The 23,856-nt window shown below is 38.0% G+C and overlaps 1 protein-coding gene across 1 annotated transcript in view; it reads left to right on the top strand.

Moving 5' to 3' along the window:
• Window positions 1-264: 264 nt before the first annotated feature.
• Window positions 265-23,856, top strand: part of SNAP91 (synaptosome associated protein 91) — a 136,522-nt gene continuing 112,930 nt past the window's right edge. Inside the window, exons 1-2 of the mRNA XM_090279625.1 lie at window positions 265-474; window positions 1,338-1,497. Of these exons, the coding sequence (XP_090135751.1) occupies window positions 1,368-1,497 (130 nt within the window). The 5' untranslated portion in view covers window positions 265-474; window positions 1,338-1,367. The remainder of the gene's footprint in view (window positions 475-1,337; window positions 1,498-23,856) is intronic.

Genomic DNA, 23,856 nt, shown 5'->3' with positions numbered 1-23,856 from the left:
GGAAGGCTGGGTAAATGTTGGACTCCCGGCCTCCCCGCCTCCCTCTCTTCCCGTGCTTACGGGGATGCTCCCCTTCCCTGTACGTTCGCGGCCCCGAGGGGCGGTGTGTGTGAGTAGCTGGGAGGGGGCCGCCAGGAGCTCAGAGGAGAGCTTGCCCGGGTTTGTCCACCGCCGTCACCTGACTCGTTGGAGCAGCCACAGCTGAGGTGGGGGCGGGGATGGGGACGCAGCGCGGAGTGCTAGAGAGACGCGGCGGCACTGGCGGAGAAGGCAGCGGGCGGGCACTGGCTCCTGGGGCCACTAGCTGCGGGCGCAGAGACCGCGGAGCTGAGGGCAGGGGCCGGCCAGGGCTGGAGGTATCGCGCCCCAGGGCACCGGGCCCACGCGCGGCCGCACACACCCACCCGGCGCGGCTTCCCTCTGCGGCCCAGGCTCTGCTCATCCTGCGGTGGGTGGCACCGCTCCTGGGGTGGGGTGAGTACCCACGGCCTGGGCTCAGCCCCCTCCGCTGTGCAGGGCCGCGCGCGCGCGGGGGAGGGATTCTGGGGAGGATAATCCTAGGGCGCGGAGAAGGGCAGAGGCTGGGTGACAGCGCCACGGTGCGCTCGAGGGCCTGCGGGGGGCTGGGCTGTCAGCCCATCTCTGCCCCGCTGCCAGGAAGGGCGAGGCGCTCAGAGACTCTGGCGCCTCCGCAGAGCTGACCGGTCCCTGCAGCGGGTTTTGGGGACCAAGCGAGGGTTCCCAGGTGAAGGGCCTTGGCGGGCTTTGGAGGCTGCGGCAAGGAAGGGAGGGGAGGAGAGGGCATAACATGGCGCAACGTTAGTATAATCTCCACTGCTACCGAGGGAGGAAGAGCCCATTGCTTCTGCAGCGTGAGCAGGAGGAGGGAAGAGGCCGGGGCTTGGGTATCCGATTCATTTTCCGACTGCAAGGTGGCAGCGCTGCTGCGGCTGGGATGTGAGATGTGGGCGGCGGGTGGGCGCGACGCCCCGGGAATAACCCCAAAGCAAGCGGGTCTGGCACCCGGGGATCAGGTTGCCGGCAAAGTGCTGATTGACAGAGGGGGTGCCGAAGAGGTGAGGCGGAGCTGGGAGCAGGTAGTGGCACGATGCTTGGACCGGAGCCTGCGCTGGGGTTCCGTGACAGACCTACTCTTGCGCAAGACCCCCTAGACCACGTCGCACGAGCCCGGCATAGCGCTTTGCTGGCTCCAAGAGGTGGTACCAGGGCGGGGACTGAGAAGAGAGCCGCCGTGCGGCGGGAGAAGGCAAGGCCTGGGTGCTCCGTGGGTAGAGTCTTTGGGTTAAAGCAGGACCATCTTCCCTACTTTCCCGCAGAAAAGGAGGCGGTAGACACGGGCAGAGAAGATGTCGGGCCAAACGCTCACGGATCGGATCGCCGCCGCTCAGTACAGCGTGACAGGCTCCGCTGTAGCGAGAGCGGTCTGCAAAGCCACCACTCATGAAGTGATGGGCCCCAAGAAAAAACACCTGGACTGTAAGCATCTCTTTATATAAGTGGGACATGCGCGTGGCAGAGGCGCCAGGGATGCCGGCGGCGCGGCCTGGGCTCGCTGTCTGTAATGCTGCAGCCATCAGAACTCCCAGCGGAATCTCCAATTGTGGAGGTGTCCCCTTGGGTCAACCCTGAAACTTCGCCATTGAGCCATTTTTTCCCCTCCTTTTGACCCCCAAGGTCTTAGTGGAGAAAAAACTGTATATTTATTAATACTATAAGATACTGAGAAACTGCACATTCAGGATTAGACACTTTTCACCTCTTTTTTCTTCCTTTCTCCATATTCCCCTCCTTCTCCAGGTTAGAAGAAATCAGGGGTTGCACAGTCATAACAACAATAGCAAAAATAAGATGGGTTTATAGAAGGTCAAACTTGGCACCCTAGTTGTTTCCCAAATACCTTTGGGATAGTTTTTTAGGCGGTATCACCTTTTCAGTGTCACTGCTGAGATTTTTGTGAGTGTGTGTTGTATATAATCATACCAAACTGAAATGAATTCAAGCTATCAAATTAGGAAATTGCACGTCATAGATAATGGCAATTTCATTTTACACTTTCTGGCACACTTCTTTGTCCCATTCTCAGAAACTGCCGGGCAGAACAACCAGGCTGTGGTCACAAAATGGATGTGCTTTCCCAGCGTTTGAGGTGGTGCGATTTTAGGTGAAAACACTTGATTCATAACTTTTTCTTTTCCATATTGGTTATTTAATGGAAGAAAGTAGTTTGAAATCTCTGTATGTGTGAAATAAGTGTTTTACTTGATTAACAGGTAATTTTTGTTATTGAAGGGCAAATAAGGACACTTAGAAAAAGACTTTCACCTGCTTTGGGTAATGAGGCTCCTAATGAGTACGGCTGTGTCAGAATATATTCTGTAGCTGTTATTCAGTCTTTTTGACCTGCTTAGGATCTGTCCTGTTATGATGTTCGTTGCTAAAGGTCAAGTATTGGCATGAGAGACACAGACACAGCCATATCCATTTCATATTTGACTTCCTTTGCCCATTTTCTGGTTTCCTTTTGCTTCAGGCCTTCCGCAGCATCTTCCATGTGTAGTGAGAAAATGGCATCAGTGTTAGAATTGACTCCTATCTTATAAGTTAAGCTTGACAAAGCTTACAACGGACATTATATGGGTTATCCAGCCTTGTGAACCTGTTGTCTCATAAAAATGAAAAATTTTGCTCCTAGAAGTGTGTCTGAGAGGGAAACACCATTATCCCTTTCCTGAGGGAATTCTTAACATTTGTTGATAGTGGTATCATGTGTTATATATGCAGTACAGGATTAGAGAGGCCACCAGGGCTAGGATACCCTAACAGAAGTGGAAATTACAAATTCATGACCAGCTCATTTTGCTGCAGCATGCTGAATCATTTAGCCATCTTTCCATCAGTTTCCCCAACTCTGGAGGGATGACTCATATCTTAAGGATATGTGTCAGTCTAGCAAACCCTCCTAATGAAAAGCTATAGTTTATGGATTTGCTACATGTTTTGAAAATGATAGATCAGTATATTGATGGTAGTCCAGAGGACATTTGCAGGTTTGAGCATTTCATTAAAACATTTTCAGATAAAGACTAACTTTTCCATATCTAACTATGTAGTCAGTCACCTTAATCTTTTAGATATCAAAAAACCCCTTAAAAATGTTCAAGGTGGAAGGTTTTCCAGTATCTGCAGTATATGTAAGTAGGTGGGGTCATTTTGAAGATGTGGAACTTAGGGCTAAGATTCCATATTTGAAGAACGCAGATGAAGTAGGAACTGGGGTTGAATTATTAATGTGAATAATCATAAGAGCAAGACATTTATTGAGCAGTTACTGTACACTAGGCACTGAGTTTTACATTACTTGATCACTGCTTAACTGGTTCAAAGGGTAATTAACTTCACATCTTTTTAACCACAGCACTTAACTGCCATCCGTGGTTTATTTAGTAATATTCTGTGTTGGGGGTTGGGGGAAGGAACCATATCAGCCTGAATGGTTAATCTTCAAAATGCCCATCCTGTTTGCAAGGCTTTGTGTGAAACTGAGCATCATAACGTATGTACTCATTGCAGTCTCTATGAAGTGCGTGAAAAAAAAATTCTGTCATTTAAAAAATGAGCAAAAGCCAAGTATTGAGAAGTATTGGGTTCCTTTTAACATTTGACTTTTCCACTGAGTCATAAATTATCTTCACTTAAAATCAACCTTAAGGTGGGATTTGGAAAGATAGATACCATATTATTGATACATCCTAATTTAAGAAAAGATGACATGGAAAACCTGAATATACATAATGTTATATTTATGTGCATTGTAAGAGGGCATCTTCACTCAGGATTCCTTGTGAATTTCCTTTAAATAACAGACTACCTAAGTAATTAATTCACATGTTTTCAGAAACATACCAGTTATAAAAGTGAGTCACACCTTCCATTAAAACATACAACCACATAAGTAGGTTTCCCTGTAGGCATTGAAATACTCTTAAGTAGTTAGTATTTTGGAAAATATTAAATACTGGTTGTGAGGAAAAGAGCATAAAAATGTAGAGTTGGGGATTTGAAACCAAAATATTTAATTTATAATTAGATTGATTTGTGTATAGCTTTTTAGTTTAGAGTTTAGATTGGAAGATTATAAAAATAGAGTATATAGTTCTATGATATTTTTAGATATCTGGATAATTAAATGGGCTCAAAATCTTTATGAAAAGTATCATCGTCGTCGTTGGCAGCCGTCCGTCTCGAGAGACGATGGTGTAGCTTCTTAAGAGTCTATCTGCACCGCCGAGAATGGCTGTGCAGTCCGACTCGGGAGTGACACGGTATCTGTCTCCTCCCGTGTTGAATCGACATCTTGCGATGACGCTGGAGTGTCCTCTCCAGTGAAGCTGAAGCTACAGAGCCTGGGCAGGGTGATATGGAGGGTCTGCTGTTGCCCATGCAGCAGACCCCCCCTCTCTTCGCAGCTGAAGGGTCCAAGGGAAAGACGGAGTCGATACAGCTTGGCTTCAGGTGCGCCGCAGGAGTTGCCGGTGTTGACTACAACGTCAAACCGCCTTAGGGACTCCGGCTCCGGATTTTCTGTTGGGGTTTACTCCCTTAGTCTTTCCCCTGAAGAGGTATGCCGCAAGGCAGCGGAGGTTTTTTGGAGTCAGAGTTTTCCTTCTCTGATGTGCCCTGACTGGAAGATCGAACCAGCGACACTTAGCTCGCAGGCCGACGCTCAATCCACTGAGCCAAACCAGCCAGGGTATATGAAAAGTATACTTAATTTAATTAAAGTACTTGTTTAAAAGATAGTTTTTTTTCTCTTTAGGTTTTTTTTTTTCTCTTTAAGTTGATAGACCTAGAAAATTATTGTTAATTATGATGATTTTCAAAATGATGCTTAATGGTACATGATTTATACATTTGAAGAAATTATTTACCATCTGGGGCAGAATTACATATGGTGAGAAGGTGGAAGTAAAAAGAAACTCTAGAAATATATTATCGGATTTTTTTCCTTTTTTTCAGTTACAGTATGTTTCTTAGAGAAAAACTATATTCAGAAAAAGCTTCACTATAATCAGCAGTTATGTATTAAATTCAATGGATATGGGTAACCTTTATAAGTAAGGATTATATATTTAAGGTGATTTTTAATTATGTAAAGCTTTTACTCCATATTCTATCCTACTATAATAATGTTATCCTGTGCCCATGAAACTTACGTACCTAACCAATGTTAATTTGGCATTAGTTTTTCTGGGTCCATCCATACCTCCCCACTTCCTTTTCCTTATAACTGTGTATGAATTTGTTGATACATAAATCATCCCAGACTAACGTGCTTTCTTGGTTACAACTGTTGTACAGTTGCTTTTCCTTTACTGTTTTGTAGTTGTGGCCTAAAGCATAGCCAAAGTCTAACAATAAAGTAAAAAGATCCAGTAGGGCACCCAGTACATGCCCAAATGCTATGTCAAGGTTAAAGAACAACCACAACCAAAAAAAAACAAAAAACAAAAAGAGTTGGTGGAAAGTAACACCAGTAGGGGAAAAATATGAAAAGTTTTGCAGCCCTTGTATAAGATTCATTTGGGTTAATAGCTCTTATGAACAATTTCTATATGTGCCATATTATTAAAGACCCTACTTAAGATCATCAAAATTTGAACTTAGATGTTAGTAGTAACATCAAATCAAATCTTAATGAAAAGGCAAATTGGTTATCATTAATCCTATATATATATATATATATATATATATATATATATAGTATTCTAAGCCTTGTGAGAGTTTGTAGTAATGAGCTTTTCCCACATAATAAGCAAATAACTCAAGTTCTGAATCTTATGTTTGAGAGATATTTTCATTTTTTAAATGATTCTTTTTCTTCCATACTAAAAATAAATGAGATTACATATTTTTAAGGGTATCTGCTAAAGGTAGAGTGAGATATGGTCTGTGTGTTGATTCAAGGCAAACATTGGCAAATTACCACAGAACTCCTGTTATTTAAATTCTATTCATAAAATATCTGCTAATAAGTAAAAAATTTCTGAGTAAACATAAAATTAAAATTTAAACCTAAAAGTTTATTTGCTTTGAATAAGTTTTCTTAGTATATATAAAATATATTTTGATTTATAGATGCTATTTGCACACTAATTCAATGCCATATCTATATTTGTTATAACTAACAGAGCTTTCTGTAGTGTTAAGATCTAGAAAGTAAGCCAACTTTATTGAATAAAATCAATTGGGAGAATATATAAAAGTTTACTAAACACTAGGACAGCTTTCAATATGAGAAGTATACTAGCTTGCTGTGAATATATTTTATTATAATTCCAGTTTTTCTCACTTAACTACTTATTATTATTTCCTAAATATATATTTTTATATACCAAGGCACACTCTGTTTTTTCTTGATTTCACCAGAAGACCAAGCATGGAGATGGTTTAGAACAATCTGAATAGTTTTTTAGGCAGCCAAGAAGTGATAGGGAAAATACACTTCTGAACAGCTTTTCAGAAATCACAAATCTAAGGGGTCCAATCTGTGTGGTCCTGTGACATTGTCAAATGAGTCTCAACATCCCAGGAGGAAAAAGAGATCATGTGGGATTTAGGGGTTGGCAGGAGCCAGGGAAGCAAAAGAGTGGCCAAGAGAAAATTACTTCAGAAATGACTTCCAAGTTACTAAGTAGGGTTTATCTTATATCAGCTAGTGGAACAATTGGGATTTCTTTCTGGATCTTTTAACTCCCTTATTTTCAGAGAAAATTTTTTTATGGTATAATGTTAAATATATTTGGGTCATTTTATATATTTTTTCCTCTTTGGCAATCAATGTGATTAGCAGATTTTTTTTAAGCCAGTATAAAAGTTGGAACTCAAATTGATGTTTTAAAGGTTGCCCTAGTGATTAAAAAAATTTTATGTATGGAAAAATATATAAAATTATGTATGTAGTAGATAAACTCATATCTTAATTGCAATATTAGCTTGCAGAATTTTAGGTTAAAGTCTAGATTTTGTTGCAGTGCCATATTAGTTTTAATGTTTAATAAATGATCACTGAAGTCTTATTTGTAATTTAATCTGGGCACTTAGTTGCCGTGGATCTGTCTCATAACTTTTCACAAATAAATATCTTTTAAATATCTTACCTCCTTTCTTCAAAATGATCAATGCTAGGATAGAGTGTTCTTTGGAGCTTATCTTGGTTTCAATAACTTGGTAAAGAAGGTCAGAAGTGACATATAACCCTATTCCCTCAGGAGTGAGGATGCTTTCCTTACACAGTTGTATTTTATGTGACCAACTCCTGAGCCAGCAGCTACTAAGAAAGCCTTTGGATATAATCTTAGTGCAGTTAAGGACTTTGAAAAACCACATTTCTTGCCATTAAAAATTGTAAATTCCTTTCTCTTTACCGAGAAATATGTTGTTTGCTTGTGAAGGGAAACATTGGATGCTTTTTCTTAGGTGTGTATGTGCTGTGCTCTATCAATTTTTTTCTCATAAAGGGGAGAATAGCTGAATGGCAAACCAGTGTCAGGTGGATGATGGAGTCTTCCTTACTTAGAGCACAAACCAGGGAAAGAACTGTATGCTGAAACCCACAGCCTTTCTACAGCTTTCTTTCCTGCCCTCCCAAATGTGTGAGGATCCCCTCACCCTTCCATGTGTCTACGTAAAATTTCTCTCTTATGCATTTTCATGGAGGACTGAATATCTTCTAAAGGATTTTGTGATGTGCCATCCCCTGTTGCTCAGAAGAGAAAGAAGCAAGATCTTTGCCTGCTTTGTGTGGTTTTGCTTTTTGTCCTTGATTATTTTACTAAAGTTGGCACTTTTATTTTAAATTATAATTCTCCTTCTTCCTACATCATTTATTCTGTCTTTCATCAGTATGCTAGCCTCTCTTATAAACATTTTCAAGTATCTACATTTTAAAACAAGCAAAACCACCTATGCACAACTCTCCTTGAACTCTGTGACCTCTTGCAGCAACCAACATGCCATCCCTTGCTTTCCTTTCACAACCAAACTTCTTGAAACAATAACTCACCATTTCAAAGAAAAAAAACCCAAGCTCTACCCGTCTTTGGCATTCTGTGTCTTTGATTGGCTTAACTCATGTCTGAAAGGTTAGAATTGTTCTTTAGAACTAGGCATTTCCCACCCACTTGCCCAAGCCATTAATCTGAGAGTTATTCCTTGTTTCTCAAATCCAGTGGGTGATTAATTATTAAAAATTCCCTGAAGTCTCCTTCTTTAGCTGTCTTTTTTTTTTTTTTTTTTTTTTTTTTTGGTTTAGATCAGTAATGAACCTCACCTATAAAATGAAGATTAATGCTGGCCAGGTGGTGCAGTTGGTTGGAGCATTGTCCTTTACACCACAAGGTTGCAGGTTTGATTCCTGGTTAGGGCACATACCTAGGTTGTGGGTCTGTCTCTGGTCAGGGTGTATGCAGGAGGCAACCATTTGATGTTTCTCTCTCTTTCTCTTTCTTTCTCTCCCTTTCTCTCTCTTTAAAATTAATAAAACATACTCTTAGGTGAGGATGTTTTTAAAATTTTTAAATGAAGATTAATAATAGTACCAACCTCACTTTTGGTGAGGAACAAGTGAGATCGTCGTCGTCGTCGTCGGCAGCCGTCCGTCTCGAGAGACGATGGTGTAGCTTCTTAAGAGTCTATCTGCACCGCCGAGAATGGCTGTGCAGTCCGACTCGGGAGTGACACGGTATCTGTCTCCTCCCGTGTTGAATCGACATCTTGCGATGACGCTGGAGTGTCCTCTCCAGTGAAGCTGAAGCTACAGAGCCTGGGCAGGGTGATATGGAGGGTCTGCTGTTGCCCATGCAGCAGACCCCCCCTCTCTTCGCAGCTGAAGGGTCCAAGGGAAAGATGGAGTCGATACAGCTTGGCTTCAGGTGCGCCGCAGGAGTTGCCGGTGTTGACTACAACATCAAACCGCCTTAGGGACTCCGGCTCCGGATTTTCTGTCGGGGTTTACTCCCTTAGCCTTTCCCCTGAAGAGGTATGCCGCAAGGCAGCGGAGGTTTTTTGGAGTCAGAGTTTTCCTTCTCTGATGTGCCCTGACTGGAAGATCGAACCAGCGACACTTAGCTCGCAGGCCAACGCTCAATCCACTGAGCCAAACCAGCCAGGGTCTGTCTTTTACTATATCCTTGGTTTTAAAGTCTATTTTGCCAGATATAAGTATTGCTACCCCAGCTCTTTTTTTCTTTCTATTTGCATAAAATATCTTTTTCCATCCCTTTAATTTTACTCTGTGTGTATCTTTGGTTCTGAGGTGGGTCTCCTGGAGACAGCATAAATGTGACTCTTGTTTTCTTATCCATTCAGCTCTCCTATGTCTTTTGATTGGAGCATTTAAGCCAGTTTAATTTAAAGTGATCATTGATACATACATATTCAGTGTCATTTTATTTTTTAACTATTTTCCTGTTTTGTTTTGTTTTTCTTTTCTTCTTTTCTTCTTCTCCTTAAAGCAACCCTTTTAACATTTGTTGCAACAAGTGAGATAATGCATGTAAAATACCTAGCCCAAGTTTGACACATAAACGTGGGAAGAACATGAGTTATTACTACCACTACTTCCACTAACCATTTCTAGTACAATTGTTGTTGTTTTTTTTAATTTTTAATTTTTATTGTTTTTCTGTTACAATCGTCCCACTTTTTCCCTCAATCTAGTACAATTGTTGTTGCTACTGTTGCTACCGGTGATACTGTTCTTGCTACTACTCCCACTGTAACAACTGATGCATTATAATTCTTAGTAATGCCCTTACTAATTCTACATGCTTGTTTTTCGCCCCCTCATATCAGTTGCTTCAGTTTTCACTTTAATTCTAACTTCCTTTTGATAATTTGGAAGCTGTGTGTAGTATTTCTGTTTTTAATGATTGCCTTTAAAATTTTAATACACACACTTAAAAGTCTAAAATAGATCAGATTTCTCTTTTCCTCCCAAATGAAAGAAATTTACAAACTTTTACCTTCAATCACCCACTTCTTATCTACATGCTATTATTGTCTAGTGTTTTAATTCCACCATAGTTTTAAACCCAAAGCTAGATATCATTATTCAACACAGGCAGTGTTTATTTACATAGATCCACCTTGACTTCTTTGGTCAGCATTCTTTCATTATGTCTAAGATTTTCTGTTTTTTCCATTATTTTCTTAAAATTTATTTTTCAATTACCATTTACATACAACATTATATTAGTTTCAAGTGTAGAACATAGTGATTAGGCATTTATATACCTTGGGAAGTGATCACCTCAGTAAGTCTAGCACCCATCTAGCACCATATATAGTTGTTAAAATGTTATTGACTATATTCCCTGTGCTGTACTTTATGCCCCTGGGACTATTTTTGTAACTGGCAATTTGTATTTCTTAATCCCTTTCACCAACCCTCTCAACCCCTTTCTCATCTGGTGACCATTAATTTGTTCTCTGTATCTATGAGTTTGTTTTGTTTATTTTGTTTTTTAGATTCCACATGTAAGTAAAATCATATGATAATTGTCTTTGTCTGACTAATTTCACTTAGCATAATACCTTCTGAGTCCATCCATGTTATTGCAAATGGTAAGATTTCATTCTTTATTTATGGCTGCGTAATATTTGATTATATATATGTACCATATTTTTTTATCCATTCATCTATCATTGGACACTGAGATTGCTTCCATATCTTGGCTAGTGTAAATAATGCTGCAATAAACATAATGGTGCATATCTCTTTGCAAATTAGTGTTTTGGATTTCTTCAGATAAATACCCAGAAGAGGAATTGCTGACTCATATGGTAGTTCTATTTCTAATTATTTGAGGAACCTCCATACTGTTCTCTATAGTGATTATAACAATTTACAGTCCCACCAACAGTACATGAGGGGTGTCTTTTACCCACATTCTCACTAACACTTGTTGTTTGATAATTTATTGATGACAGCCATTCTGACAGGTATGAGGTGATATCATTGTGGTTTTTAAATTTTTAATTTACTGATGATTATTGATGCTGAACATCTTTGCACATGTCTGTTGGCCATTTGTATGTCCTCTTTGGAGAAATTTCTATTCAGGTCTTCTGCCCATTTTTTAATTTGTATTGTTTGTTAGTTTGTTTTGGTGTTGAGTTGTATGAATTCTTTATAAATTTTGGATATTAACCCCTTATTAGATGTATCATTGGCAAATATCTTCTCCCACTTCAGGAGCTTGATTTTTTTGTTTTGTTGATTGTTTCCTTCACTGTGCAAAACTTTCTAGTTTGATGTAGTCCTGTTTGTTTTGTCTCCCTTGCCTGAGGAGTCATATCCAAAAATTATCACTAAGAGTGATGCTGAAGAGTTTACTGCCTATGTTTTCTTCCAAGAGTTTTATGATTTCAGGTCTTACATTTAAGTCTTTAATTTATTTTGTGTTTATTTTTGTATATGATTAGTTTTCTGTACATACAGTTTTAGATTGATATTTTCTCTTTAAAGATAATTTTCACTCTTTTGTTTTCCATTGTTGCTCTTAAGAAGTAAACTATTAGTCTACCTGCTGTTATGTAATCTCTTTGTTTTTTGTGGCTGCTTTTAAAATCTGTTTGCCTTGTCCTTCTGTAGTATATGTGTGTTTAGATGTAGTCTTCTTTTTATTTATCCTATTTGGAACTAGTTGGATTCCCTGAATCTGAGAATCCAAATCTCTTGTCAGTTCTGGAAAAATCTCAGTGTTTCAGTTCCATTAGTTGTTACCTACACTCATTTTCCTCTTCAAATATGATTATACAAATACTAGACCTACTCATTATATCCTTAATTCTCTAACTATACCTTTCGTAGTTTCTGGCATTTCCTTTACTGTTTAGCATGCTTTGTTTTTCAGATATCCACCAGTTCATTAATTCTCTTCTTAGCTATGTCTTTTCTGCTTTTACTCATCCTTAGTTTTTAATATTATTTATTCACATGTTTCATTTTTGAAGTTTTTCAAAAATTTTTTTATAACATACATTTCTTGCTCACATGATTGAGTTTCTCTTTTATTTCTTTACCATTTTGAGTAAATTCATTTTATACTCTGCATGTCATGGATCCATTACATGAAGTTCTATTTCTGCTATTATTTTTGCCTAACCTTCTGTCATGACTTGTTTTCCCATGTGTTTTGTAATTTTGGACTCTTAAATCATGCGGGCTAGAACTTTATTTGTAGGAACCCTGAGGAGCTTATGATCATCTAGAGAAGTTATGTGCTTGCTTCTGCTAGGTCCCAAAGTGCTACCATCTTGGGATCATCTTAAGTTGATTTCTGCTATTGGAAATTCTTATCTAGTATAGGTCTAGGTCCATATTTTGAAAATCCAAAAAGCTTAAAAGATTGATTTTTCTTTTATTTTTGCAAAGCATTTGGTGGCAAAACTTGACCTAATGTAATCGTTCCACTACTTACTATGAAGGATCATGTGCTGACCTACAGAAATACTGTCTTATTATGTGTGCTGTCCAGATTATACTGAGTGTTACTTAATATATGGCAAATGTGTCATAATACTTTTGTAAAGTCTGCAAAATCTTACATTCTGAAACATATATGGCTCTGAGGATCTTGACTAGAGGAGTATGAATCTGTAATCTAAATTTGAGCAGAAGGAAAACTATAATTACAAATGCCTCAGATATTTTCTTTCCTTCATCTACTCAGAACCTAAACTGAGTGGTACAAATTTTTCTGTTGTTTTCCATTGGTGGAAGGTGTTCTGTTTTGTTCTTTTCTCTTGATTTTACTAAGCGGGTAACTCTATGAGGATCCTAGATTTATATGGAGGCCGTAGTTTCAGCTAGCTACCTTGTTTATTCCCAAGACATTGTCTTCTGTTCCCCACAGGGCTCTTAAAATCTAATCCTCTGTCCACTCAGATTAACACATGGCCTCAGGGAGCCTTCTCTTCAGTATCAGTTTACCATGTGGTTTTCTGCCTCTTCTTTCTTTTTTGGCCCTAGGATTGCTTTTCTTCTGAGTTCACCCAGATGGTTGGAAGGATGCTTGTATCATTTATCTGGGTTATCAGGAGGGTTTTTTTTTTTTAATAGTGTACCTGTATGCTAGAAATGGAACCTATTTTTCCTATCTACTGTTCTTGCCTATCACCCACCAATCTCCTCCTCCACCACACACACCAGAGTTCTTTCCTGAGCAACTTTGAAATTCATTAGATTCACTATACTCTGTATTATTTGGGGGCCTTTGCACATGCTGTTTCTGTGTTTTATTATATTTTTAAAATCTCACTTGTAAAACCTAGATTAGTCATCCTCCTCAGTGCTTAGGTACAGCCCTGTCATATCACTCACAAAGTTGTGGTGGGATTCAGTCCAGTGGTTTTTCCTTTCTCTGGTCTCCAATTAAGACTGCCTTATCCCTAACACCAAACACAGTATCAGAGCAGGTTTTGGTAAACATTTGCTGAGTGATTTTTTTTAAATTACCCATTTCCCAAATTTTAGATTCTTTTCTCTTATTTCTATTAAAATTTTTTACCTTTACTTGCTAACCTTCAGAAGAGCAAGGTGTTACAATAATATTGAAGGAAAACAAAGGAAACATTCAGTTGCCAATGTGTATAGTTAATGTTTATTTCCTGACAGTCTCCCAACACTTGCATTCTTGTGATATGATAAAAATTTAATTTGGGGAAAATTACATCCTTTTTTAAAAATCTATTTATTGTTTTTCTATTACAGTTGTCCCACTTTTTCCCCCATTCTCCCTCCATCAATCTCCACCCCATTGTCCATGTTTATGGGTCATTCATACTAGTTCCTTGACTAGATCCTTCCCCTTCTTATGTCCTTTCTCTCCCTCCCCCACCCCCCGGGTCATTGTCAGTCTGCTCCTTGTTTACATGCCTCTGGTTCTATTTTGCTCATTTGTTTGTGTTGTTCATTAGTTTCCTCTATTAGGTGATATCATATTGTATTTGTCTTTTGCTGCCTGGCTTATTTCACTAAGCATAATACTCTCAAGTTCCACCCATGAAAATTATATCCTTGATATGAAGAGTCTTGGTTGTGGGTTTAAAGCATATATGGGGTCTGTCCAGAAAGTATCCAGCCGTGTACTATGACAAAGAGCCATTTATGGAAGAAGATATAAGATACAAGGAACATTGTACATAGGACAATGACACCTCAATCCCCTTCAAAGTAGGCACCTCGCAACCTCATGCAGTTCTCCCAGTGTTTCTTCTACTGTTTAAAACACTCTGCAAAATCTTTTGTTGGAATCACCATCAGCTCCCCTGTCATATTATCCTGAATCTCATCAAAGGTTTGAAATCTTTTCCCTTTCAAATGTGATTTTAGTTTTGGGAAAAGCTCAAAGTCACAGGGCACCAAATCTGGTTCATTGGCAGTGATTTGAATCAAGTCAATAGCAACTGCAGCACGCTGTTCCTTCTGCTCTGGTAGCAGAATCTACAGAACAAATTTTGCCATGACATGTTTTATTCCAAGATCCTGGGTCAAAATCTTGGACACAGTAGTTTCTGGAATCCCCAGGTCAGCATCCAGTTCTCACACTGTCAGTCGTCAGTCTTTGTTGATTGCAACTCATACACCTTCAACATTCTCAGGTGTTCTGCTTGTTGCAGGCCTTCCAGAACATGGATCACTTTCAATAGATTCTTGACCATCTTTGAAGCATTTGTGCCACACTTTTGTTTGTGCTTCCCTCATTGCATCATCCCTAAAAGCCTTCTGAATCATCTGAATAGTTTCCATGGAGGAATGTTCAAGCTTAACACAAAATTTGATGCAGATTCCTTGCTCTACTTGCTCAGCCATTTTGAATACAATGGCCACACAGTACACATGCCCACTCAATGGTGTCTACCACCCCCACTGACTAGCACAATGAAGATGTCATTGTTCATGCATGCACATTCCAGTCCGCTCTCCTTGGCTGCCAGGTTACATCCATGTCACACAAACAGTTCTCATTATATTAATAATGGCTGGACTTTTTCTAGACAGACCTGGTATGTACATCAACAATGGTTAAATAGTAGATGATCAGGTATTAATATCATAAAATTCTTTGCTAGTATTTTGTGTATGTGTATGTATGCACATATTGCTTTAGTTTTTTTGAGTTGGATACAGTTGGGTAGCATTGCTTTTCAGTATCCATTTTATAATTATAAATACATTATGAATTATAAGGAGAGTTATGTAAGAAAAGCGTTATTTCAGAAGTAGACACATATTCTTAATTTTCACTGGAATCATATTATTCACTATGTCTATAGTGATATTCATTAACATGATAATATTACCATTAATAACTTGAAGGTTTTAGAAAAGCAGTGAAGAGAGGGAATGAGCTTAAGCTAAAACTTTGCATTGTTTTGCCTTTGTAAAAAAAAGCAATACACGTTAGCATATTTAATTTAGCTTTTAATGACCTGTTTGGAGACATTAGAAATTACTTTTAGTATTCAGGCTTTCAGAAGCTTATTTATCACAATCCCATTATTTACTCATTTAACAAATATTTGGGTATTGACTAAATATCAGGAATTGTTCCAGGAGGTAGGGATACCATGGTGAACAACACACACACAGCATTTGGCATCAGAGAGCTTGTGACTTAGTAGGGAAGGCAGCAAATGAAAGAAATAATTACAGGTGGTTAAAGAAAGGCTAAGTTTGAACAGTGAGGACAAAGACTACAGTGGAGGTCCGTTGCAGAGGAAGTGGTATTTAAGCTGCATTATCTTATCTAGGAAGAGGCTCAGAGAGAGCAAGGCACATTTTAGGAATTTAAAGAACTTAAGGACTGCTACAGAACTGAGTTGAAGAGGACTGAGAATGTTAACAGATGAGACATGAATTGTGGACAGGGACCAGACCTGGAGGGTGTTCCAGGCTGGAGAGAATCTTAGAAGTTGTCCAATCTCTTCATTTTTTCCAGGTGAGGAAGCTGATTCCCAAAGAGACAAAATCACACGTTCTATTTGTGTCAATACTGAATAATTCTTATTTGCCTTGAGCAGGTGCTCTAATGGGTCATTGCTTTGTTCACCTAATTTTGAGTGCTGTATATATATGGCAAAAAATTCTCTGTGTAGGTCATGTGACAAATGTAAAAATATTTAAATATAAATAGATATGTGTGTATATGTGTATGTATATATGTATGTATGTGTGTACATATACACTCACATACACAGATATACAAACATGTATTTAACTATCTGAGTTCAATTCCCCATAAATGCAAACATAACCCAGGCACTTCTGACAAGTGCACAGCATGAATTAGTCTCTGATGGTTTTCTAGGGTTCATCCTGTTAGCCTGACCTCTTTTAATCTTGACTCTTTTCTGTGGCTTGGTTCTTTAGCCATGCTTTTGACACAGGAGAATGCTGTTGATGCCATTGGTGACAATGAAGACTAAAAACGTCACAGCACTGTGTAATTTAGTTTAAATAGTCCTCTAAAAAACTACGTATTAAAACAAACTTCAATTTAAAGGCCATTTAGTTTGGTCTTATTATTGTGGTGACATAATTTATAACACTTGTTAACTATCTATTACTGAAATCATAGAATTGTATAAATCAGGCTTAACTATTAAAAATTGAAAATAAAACCTCAAAATAATCCCCCAGATCACCATATATATTAAATATATCTAAGTATATTCTTGCCATACTTTGCTGGTTTTATTATTTTTGTCTGTTAACACCAAAGAAAAAAAAAACAACTAAATTTTTAAAATTTAGATTAAGTAAATATCCAAGTGAAGAATTTTACCTTTCTCCTATTCTTCTCAAAGCCAGTAGTTTTCACATCGTCATATTCTGTAATTCTTTCAACACGATTAGTATTAAAAACATGTGAGAAAAGGTTCTATTGATTCTTCCCTAAGAGCTGAAATAAAATTTTTATAAACTTCCTATAATCTCTCCATCTATTTGATTAGTGTCAAAGTGGGCAGCTTACAAACCCTCCATCATCTAGCTAAATAATTCAGTTAGACCAAGGCTTAATGAAATTTTGTTATTTTTGTCTCCCTAGCCCAAGAGTGTTGGAGTGTATTCAGTGTATGCATGTTTTTCTGGCCTCTTCATTAAGTATTTGAACAGTTAACCTTCTTGACTTTGGCTACCTTTGAATGAGCATGACCTTAGCCATGGAAGTTTCCAGGAAGGGTGGATTTGAGGCTGAACTGACTATTTAACAACTGCATCTCCTCATTGCTTTGTGGTTCTCCAGTTGCCCTTTTATTTCCCCACAAGAATACTCATCATAATTCCAAAGCAGTCACTTAATTTTTAATTGCTGTAGTAATGTTATTCTGTCAAGGGTTTTTTTTCTATAAATGTATCTCAGTAGGGTGGAGATTTGACTTTGGTCCTTCAGATGGATTGTACTAATAATTTCATTTAGTATGCTGTAAACTCAGGGGGAAGTGCTTCTTCAATTGAGTTCAGCACTACTTTTTCAGATGGAAAAGAAGAGTATAAATTAGGTGGTCATTTGGGAGGGCATATTGGCAGCATTAGTCAAAACTCTTGAAAATTCTTTGCCCCAGCTATAAATTTATCTCAGATGAATGATAGGAAAAATAGAAAAACATTGCATTCAGGGATGCTGGTTGCAACAGCGTATATAGGAATACAAAATTGAATACACCTAAATACTTAATTAACAAGTGATGGTGTATGTATTCAAACAATATGATACTGGGCAACCTTTAAAAAATGAGATTTTTAAAGTATATTTGACATGGAAAGACAGTTTATGAGATATCCAGTTTTTATATTTTTAAAGTATATATATGCTCATAATACATATTTTAGTAAATAGAATATATGTCAAAATATTGTCTGAGGATTGAAGGATTTTTATTCTCTACTGTATACCCATATTGTTCATGATCCTTTTAATTGCAAATCACTAGAATATAGATCAAACTAGATTGGGTAAAGAGAGGATCATTTTGGCCCTTGAGAATGGCAGGGATGAAGATGGGCCTCTCTGTTGCTTGTTCAGGATTCCCCCTCCACCTCCTATTTCTCTTGCCTCCGTTTCACACAGTAGTGGTGGGTGGAGCACCTGCTGCATTCTCTCAAGCTGTCTTTCTCAATGCATCTGGAAACATTGTGGACTAAAGCTCCCAGGCTCACATCACCACAGCCTCACTGAAAAGAAGGGACTCACTACAGCTACAAGATCAGAGGGAATGATTCTGAGAAGAGAGAAAATTGAAGCGTGTTAGAATATCAGACAGAAAAGCAGAAATTGCCAAAATTATAAAACTTACCTGTCTCTTTGTGCCAAAGATTCACTATTCTTCTTCCCAAACTTATACATTTGGTTTTGTACTGTCAGCCTTTTCTTTCCTTGCAGGTATGTCAGTATAGATATAACCAACTAAACAAAACATGTCAGTGTATCTACTGCTTTAGCAGAGAATTAAGTATTTTATTATTAATGTGTAACTTAGACCTACAAACCTTCTTTTAACAAGTGCTTCCTAATTTTGAGATCTCAGAATATAATCTCATCTCTTTTTGAGTTATACAGCAAAAGAAGGATGAGATCAGAGGTCTTTTAAAAAGCTGTGTTAAAGGAAAGGTACATTTGTCCTGAATCAATAGTATTAATTCCTTTAAAAGAGCTTTGTTTAAAGAGCAGAATAGCAGTCAATAGGGGGGATGGGGGAGGGAGAGAAGGGGGATAAGTAAGGGAAGGGTTTAGTCAAAGAAGGTGTATAAATGACTCATGGACACGGACAACGGGGAGGGATATGATTACAGGAGAAGGGGTGGGCTGGGTGGGGGAGAGAAATGGGGGAAAAATGGGACGACTGTAATTGAAAAACCAAAAATTAAAAAAAAAAAAAAGAGCTTTGTTTATCATAGAAGTATTAGGAGGTACTTCCTGGAAAATTAAAATACTCTAAGTTATTCTATGTCCATAATCATTTAGAAAACCTTTAGTATATGATGCTCCCTTTTATCCTTGTGTTCAAGAAAAATTACCTGTAAGTATTGTACATGTTAATCATAAATGCAAAGAAAATTTTAATTGTTTAGCAATAAGGTAGAGTAGGAGGAAATTTCTAAGATTAATAAAAACTTTAACATATAAAATGAAAATAAGGTAAATTAGACATGCACAGGAAGTAGAAGGAAAAAATGAAGAAAATTATAACAAACCCCTTAATAACCTGAAAAAATATGGAGAGTTAAATGTAAAAACAAAATGTGTAAAATAGAAAGTACTGGAGGGTGAGGCAACTAACATGAAGAAATGGGAGATTTGGAAACAAGTATTTGATATAGATTAATAGAAAATTAAAGATGCAGGGGGATTGTTATTTTTTATTGTTATAAAAAATTAATTAATTAATCTTTTTTTTAAAAGAATAATATGGGAAAGGGTGAAGCTGGAGAGCTTGTATGCATGACCCATGGACATGAACTGGGGTGCAGGGGTTGCTGGGGGGGTATTGGGTGGAGGGGAGCAAAGGGGGAAAAACTGAACCTATTATTACAATATAATCAATAAAATATACTTAAAAAAAGGAAATTAAAGATGTGATATATCCATAATTTTTTGAGGAACAATGTCAAAGATTATTTGATTATTTTCTAAGTTTTAGACCTCATTCTTTTCTTTGCTATCTTCCCTCTTAACATTTGTACTTAGATTACACAGTTAAAGGAACACCATTATACTAAGATGAGTTAATTTTTACCAGGTTTTTAAAGAGTTTATCCCAAGATTATTGGGAAGTTTCCATTTTTAGCACTTATTTTCTGTTTAGTTTTTCTAATAATCTACCATTTTGTACCATTCTCTGTATGAGCAAAATGTATTAAAGTTCTTTATTGTTGCTATATTCAACAAATGTTTATTGAGGTCCACAGAATATGCCATTGGTGTTGGCTTTCTTGCTCTTATGGTTTCATAATTTAGTATGAGTGCCAAAATAGAATTTTTAATTTCTAGGTTTTAACTGGATGATTGTTTGAAAGCTGTGCTATGCAGTTTCATAGACATGTTTTAAAGTCCTCGATATAAACAAATACAAAGGGATGGCAGACAGTTTAGTTACCATGATAGCTCATCTGCCATCAAGCTGTTTGGCCTACCACCAGCTTCCCTTTCTTTGGTGGCCCTGAATGTTTGTGTCCCTAATGTTGCAGATGGGATGGGAGATGCTGTTTTAAGCCCTGCCCTGGGCTACATCTGAAGGTGAAAGATCTTAAAGAGCAGGATTTTTGCTACCTCTGAGCAACACTTGATTTCAACGGGGTGCTCTGTTCAGCAGAGGGTCTAGGAGAAAACAGAGATAAGACACAGCAGCCTCAATGGAGAGCCTCATAGGATAGACATATAAACAAGCCAATAAAACACACCATTATAAGTGATATAGTGAAGGTGTGACTGATGTATTGCAAGAGCACACAGGAAGAAACTACCAATTTTTCTTGGAAGGAATCCAGAAAGGCTTTCCTGAGGTGGTGATGTTTGGTCAGATATTGGGAGATATAGGCATTTTCCAGACAAAGGAGCATGATGGGGGATAACATATTTAGTGTGTAGTGAAAAGAAAAGAGAGGTAAGGTAAGGTAGGGCTATGTCATGAAGAATAATGGAGGCCAACCCTAGTTTTATTTTTTTAAGCAGTGAGAGGCCAATACAGAGTTTCTAATAGGAGAGTTCCATTATCAGATTTTTTTTTTCAAGAATATACATTTGGTTATGTGTAAAATGGCTACATTAGGGAGAATGGAGACTTAATAGAAATATTGGAGAGTTGAGTGAGAAACTGAACAAGAAAATTACCAAGGAGATAAAATGCAGAGGCTAGATGTGAAGGGAAATTCTGCCACAGAAGTACAGAGCTGTATTTGAAGGGCAAAAAGAGAGATTGAAGACCAGTGTAACCTAATATATTAAGCTCGGCACACTATGGATGAAAATTTTATGAGTTTGAAAACATTTTTAGATTCTTACACTCAACACATCCAGGGCTAAACTCTTTATCTTCCCTTCAAACGGCTTTTTTAATCTCATACCAGTCATCTGTATCTCAGTTGATAACAACTTCGTCCGTCAAGTTGCTTAAATCATTAAAGCCATTCTTGGCTCCTTTCTTTCTCTCCTACCCCAAAATCAGTCAGGATAATGAGATCAGAAGTTCTACCTATCTGTAAAACATATACCGATCCAGCCACTTGTCACCACCTCCGCTGACACCATAAAATCCCAGCCATCATCATCTCTTAACCAGGGTTACTGCAATTGCTGCCTAATTCTGCTCGGGTCCTTCTCCCACCCCCAACAGTGTATTCTCTACACAGCAGCTAGAATGACCCTTTTAAATATAATTCCCGCCATGGCACTGCTGTGCTTAAAGACTCCATATCACTTACTCAAAAGGCTAAAGGCTTAATAATGGTCTTCAAGGCCCTAGAGGATCTATCCTCTGCCCCTTCCACCTCACACTGGGTTCCAGATACACTGGCCTCTTACTGTTTCTGAGCAAGTCCTGCAAAGCCCTCACTTTGGCGGCAACTGTTCCCTCTGACTCCCATGCCCTTTCTTACAGTGTCTGTGTGGATAAGTTCAATGGCCTCTGCCTGAGATGGGCTTATAATGTAGCAGGAGAAAAAGAAAAACATGTAGAAAGAAAATATTATGAATCATATTATTAATTATAGTTAAGTTCTTTGGTACCTTATAATATAGGTATTGTCTGGAAGTTCTAAGCACAGTTACATTTTAGCTGAATTTCAGGTAAACTTCATCACAAACATATGACTCATTTAGGACATTTTTATTATTTCCTGAAGGGCATGGAGTAATTTCTGTTATTTTTTTCTTAATATATATGCTTTTCAATTTCACAGTATTAGATAAGAACAATTAAGTCCATACGATAAACATGTTGATTTTACTGCAAATACCCACCTGGCCACCTCACTCTGCCTACATTACTGGAGCTCTTTGAAACCCAACATGAGCTCAGCGAGCTACAGAGTGAACCACTGGCATTAGAATACCAGGCTAACTGCAGTTTAACCAGTCATGTTAAGTCCTGTATTATGTCCATTCCTCAATACCAAAACTTGATAAACTTGATCTTTATCAAGGACTTAAGAGTTCATGTAAAAATTATTATCCAAGAAATCCAAAACCTAGTGAATGTAACATATTCTTAAAGCAAGGCACTAAAATGCCCAAATGGACTATCATGTCCATCAGCAAAAAAGGACATTATTGTTAATTAGCAAAATTTTAAAGTTTTCAACATGCTGGTAAGAAGGCCTCTAGTTATTTCTAATAAGTTCTGTAGAAATTGGCTTTCAGCTCTTCCTTGCTCATTCTTACTCTTACGTGAAATGTGATTAAACTCTACTGATTGAAGTCAGAATTGGTAAATTAGTGTCAGCTATTGAATCACTCTGTTAATCCCAAACAATGTAACATTGTCCTAAAGGATGTTTAGGTTCTAATGTATTACACTCAAAACTCAACTAGACTACTAAAGCACTAGATAATATAAAAGTAAAATACAGAAGCAGTTTTATTTTTGTGTAAGGGTCTGGGCCCAAATTGGTGAATTTAAGTAATTTATTTGCTAAATTTGTCACCAAAGACCTACTAGCCACAATTTAAAGCACAAAGTTTTGCCCAGTGTTTTGAATGAAAGAGACTCTTTAACATTTAAATATTGATGTTTATAAATATTGATGAACTCATTGCATTTCCCCACTGTTAAATGCCTCTGTGGCCAGTAACGCTTAAAAAACTAAATGGCAAATTTTATTATGAGTTATATAAATGTGACCAGCTTATTCCAAAGAACTCTTGATGCAACAAAAATAGTGCTTAATTAAGTAGCCAACTTACACCTGAAAGATTTCATCTACTTTTGTCTGTTTTGCAGGCCTGGTATAGCAAAGAACCCAAGAAAAGGCAAAGGAAAACACCAGTGTTGACTATAAGATATAGCTAGAATTAGGCAATTGAGATAAAGGCAGAGTGCATCTCAGGATTGTTCAATTGCACAGAAAATGGAATGAGATGGGAACTAGAGTGTCCACTGCTTTTGGGCAGTTTAGCAGTCACTGCTGACTCCAGAGCAGATTCGGTAGTGTCGTGAGGATTATCATTTTGTAGAGGTTCCTAGAAGCTGTGTTTTTCTTTCTAAGATGGCTAGTAATCTTTGTCTATTATATGAATCTTCTGTGGACTTTTGTATATACCAAGACTCATTTTTGTCTGTCTTGGAGCTTTAAATAAATGGGAGAAAAGAGCTGAAGAGAAACATAGGAAAGATATCTGTCTGTTTAGATTGCAGGGTCTTAGAAAAGCTACGAGGCTGTGGATTATTCCACAGGGCCTGGAAAGGTGGAAAATCCCATCAGAAACAGTGGCTGCTCTTGGTAAAAGTGAAATGCAAGTCAGTAGGATCTGAAGACCTCCAGAGAAAAAGGAGCAACAGGAGTGGAAGAGTTCGGTAGGATTTGCTAGGAACATACTATTGCTGCATAAATTATTAGGTTGGATGATATGAAATTGCTGATGTTAAATCATTTTTTATGAAATTGCTGATGTTGTTAAATCATTTTTTAATTGACAAAGACAGTAATTTTGGTAGTTCAGTGGATGCATTTCTGATTCTAAAGAATCATAACCCCTTCAAAAGCTGGGAACTATTATTCTTGATTTTGTATGAGAGTCCCTTTTCTATAAATCTTATTTGGTTACAGCAGCA

Source organism: Furipterus horrens, unplaced genomic scaffold, assembly GCF_987537825.1.
Source record: "Furipterus horrens unplaced genomic scaffold, mFurHor1.1.pri manual_scaffold_6, whole genome shotgun sequence".
NCBI lineage: Eukaryota > Metazoa > Chordata > Mammalia > Chiroptera > Furipteridae > Furipterus > Furipterus horrens.
The sequence above is the reverse complement of the archived record's forward strand: the minus strand, read 5'-3'. Positions and strand labels throughout refer to the sequence as shown.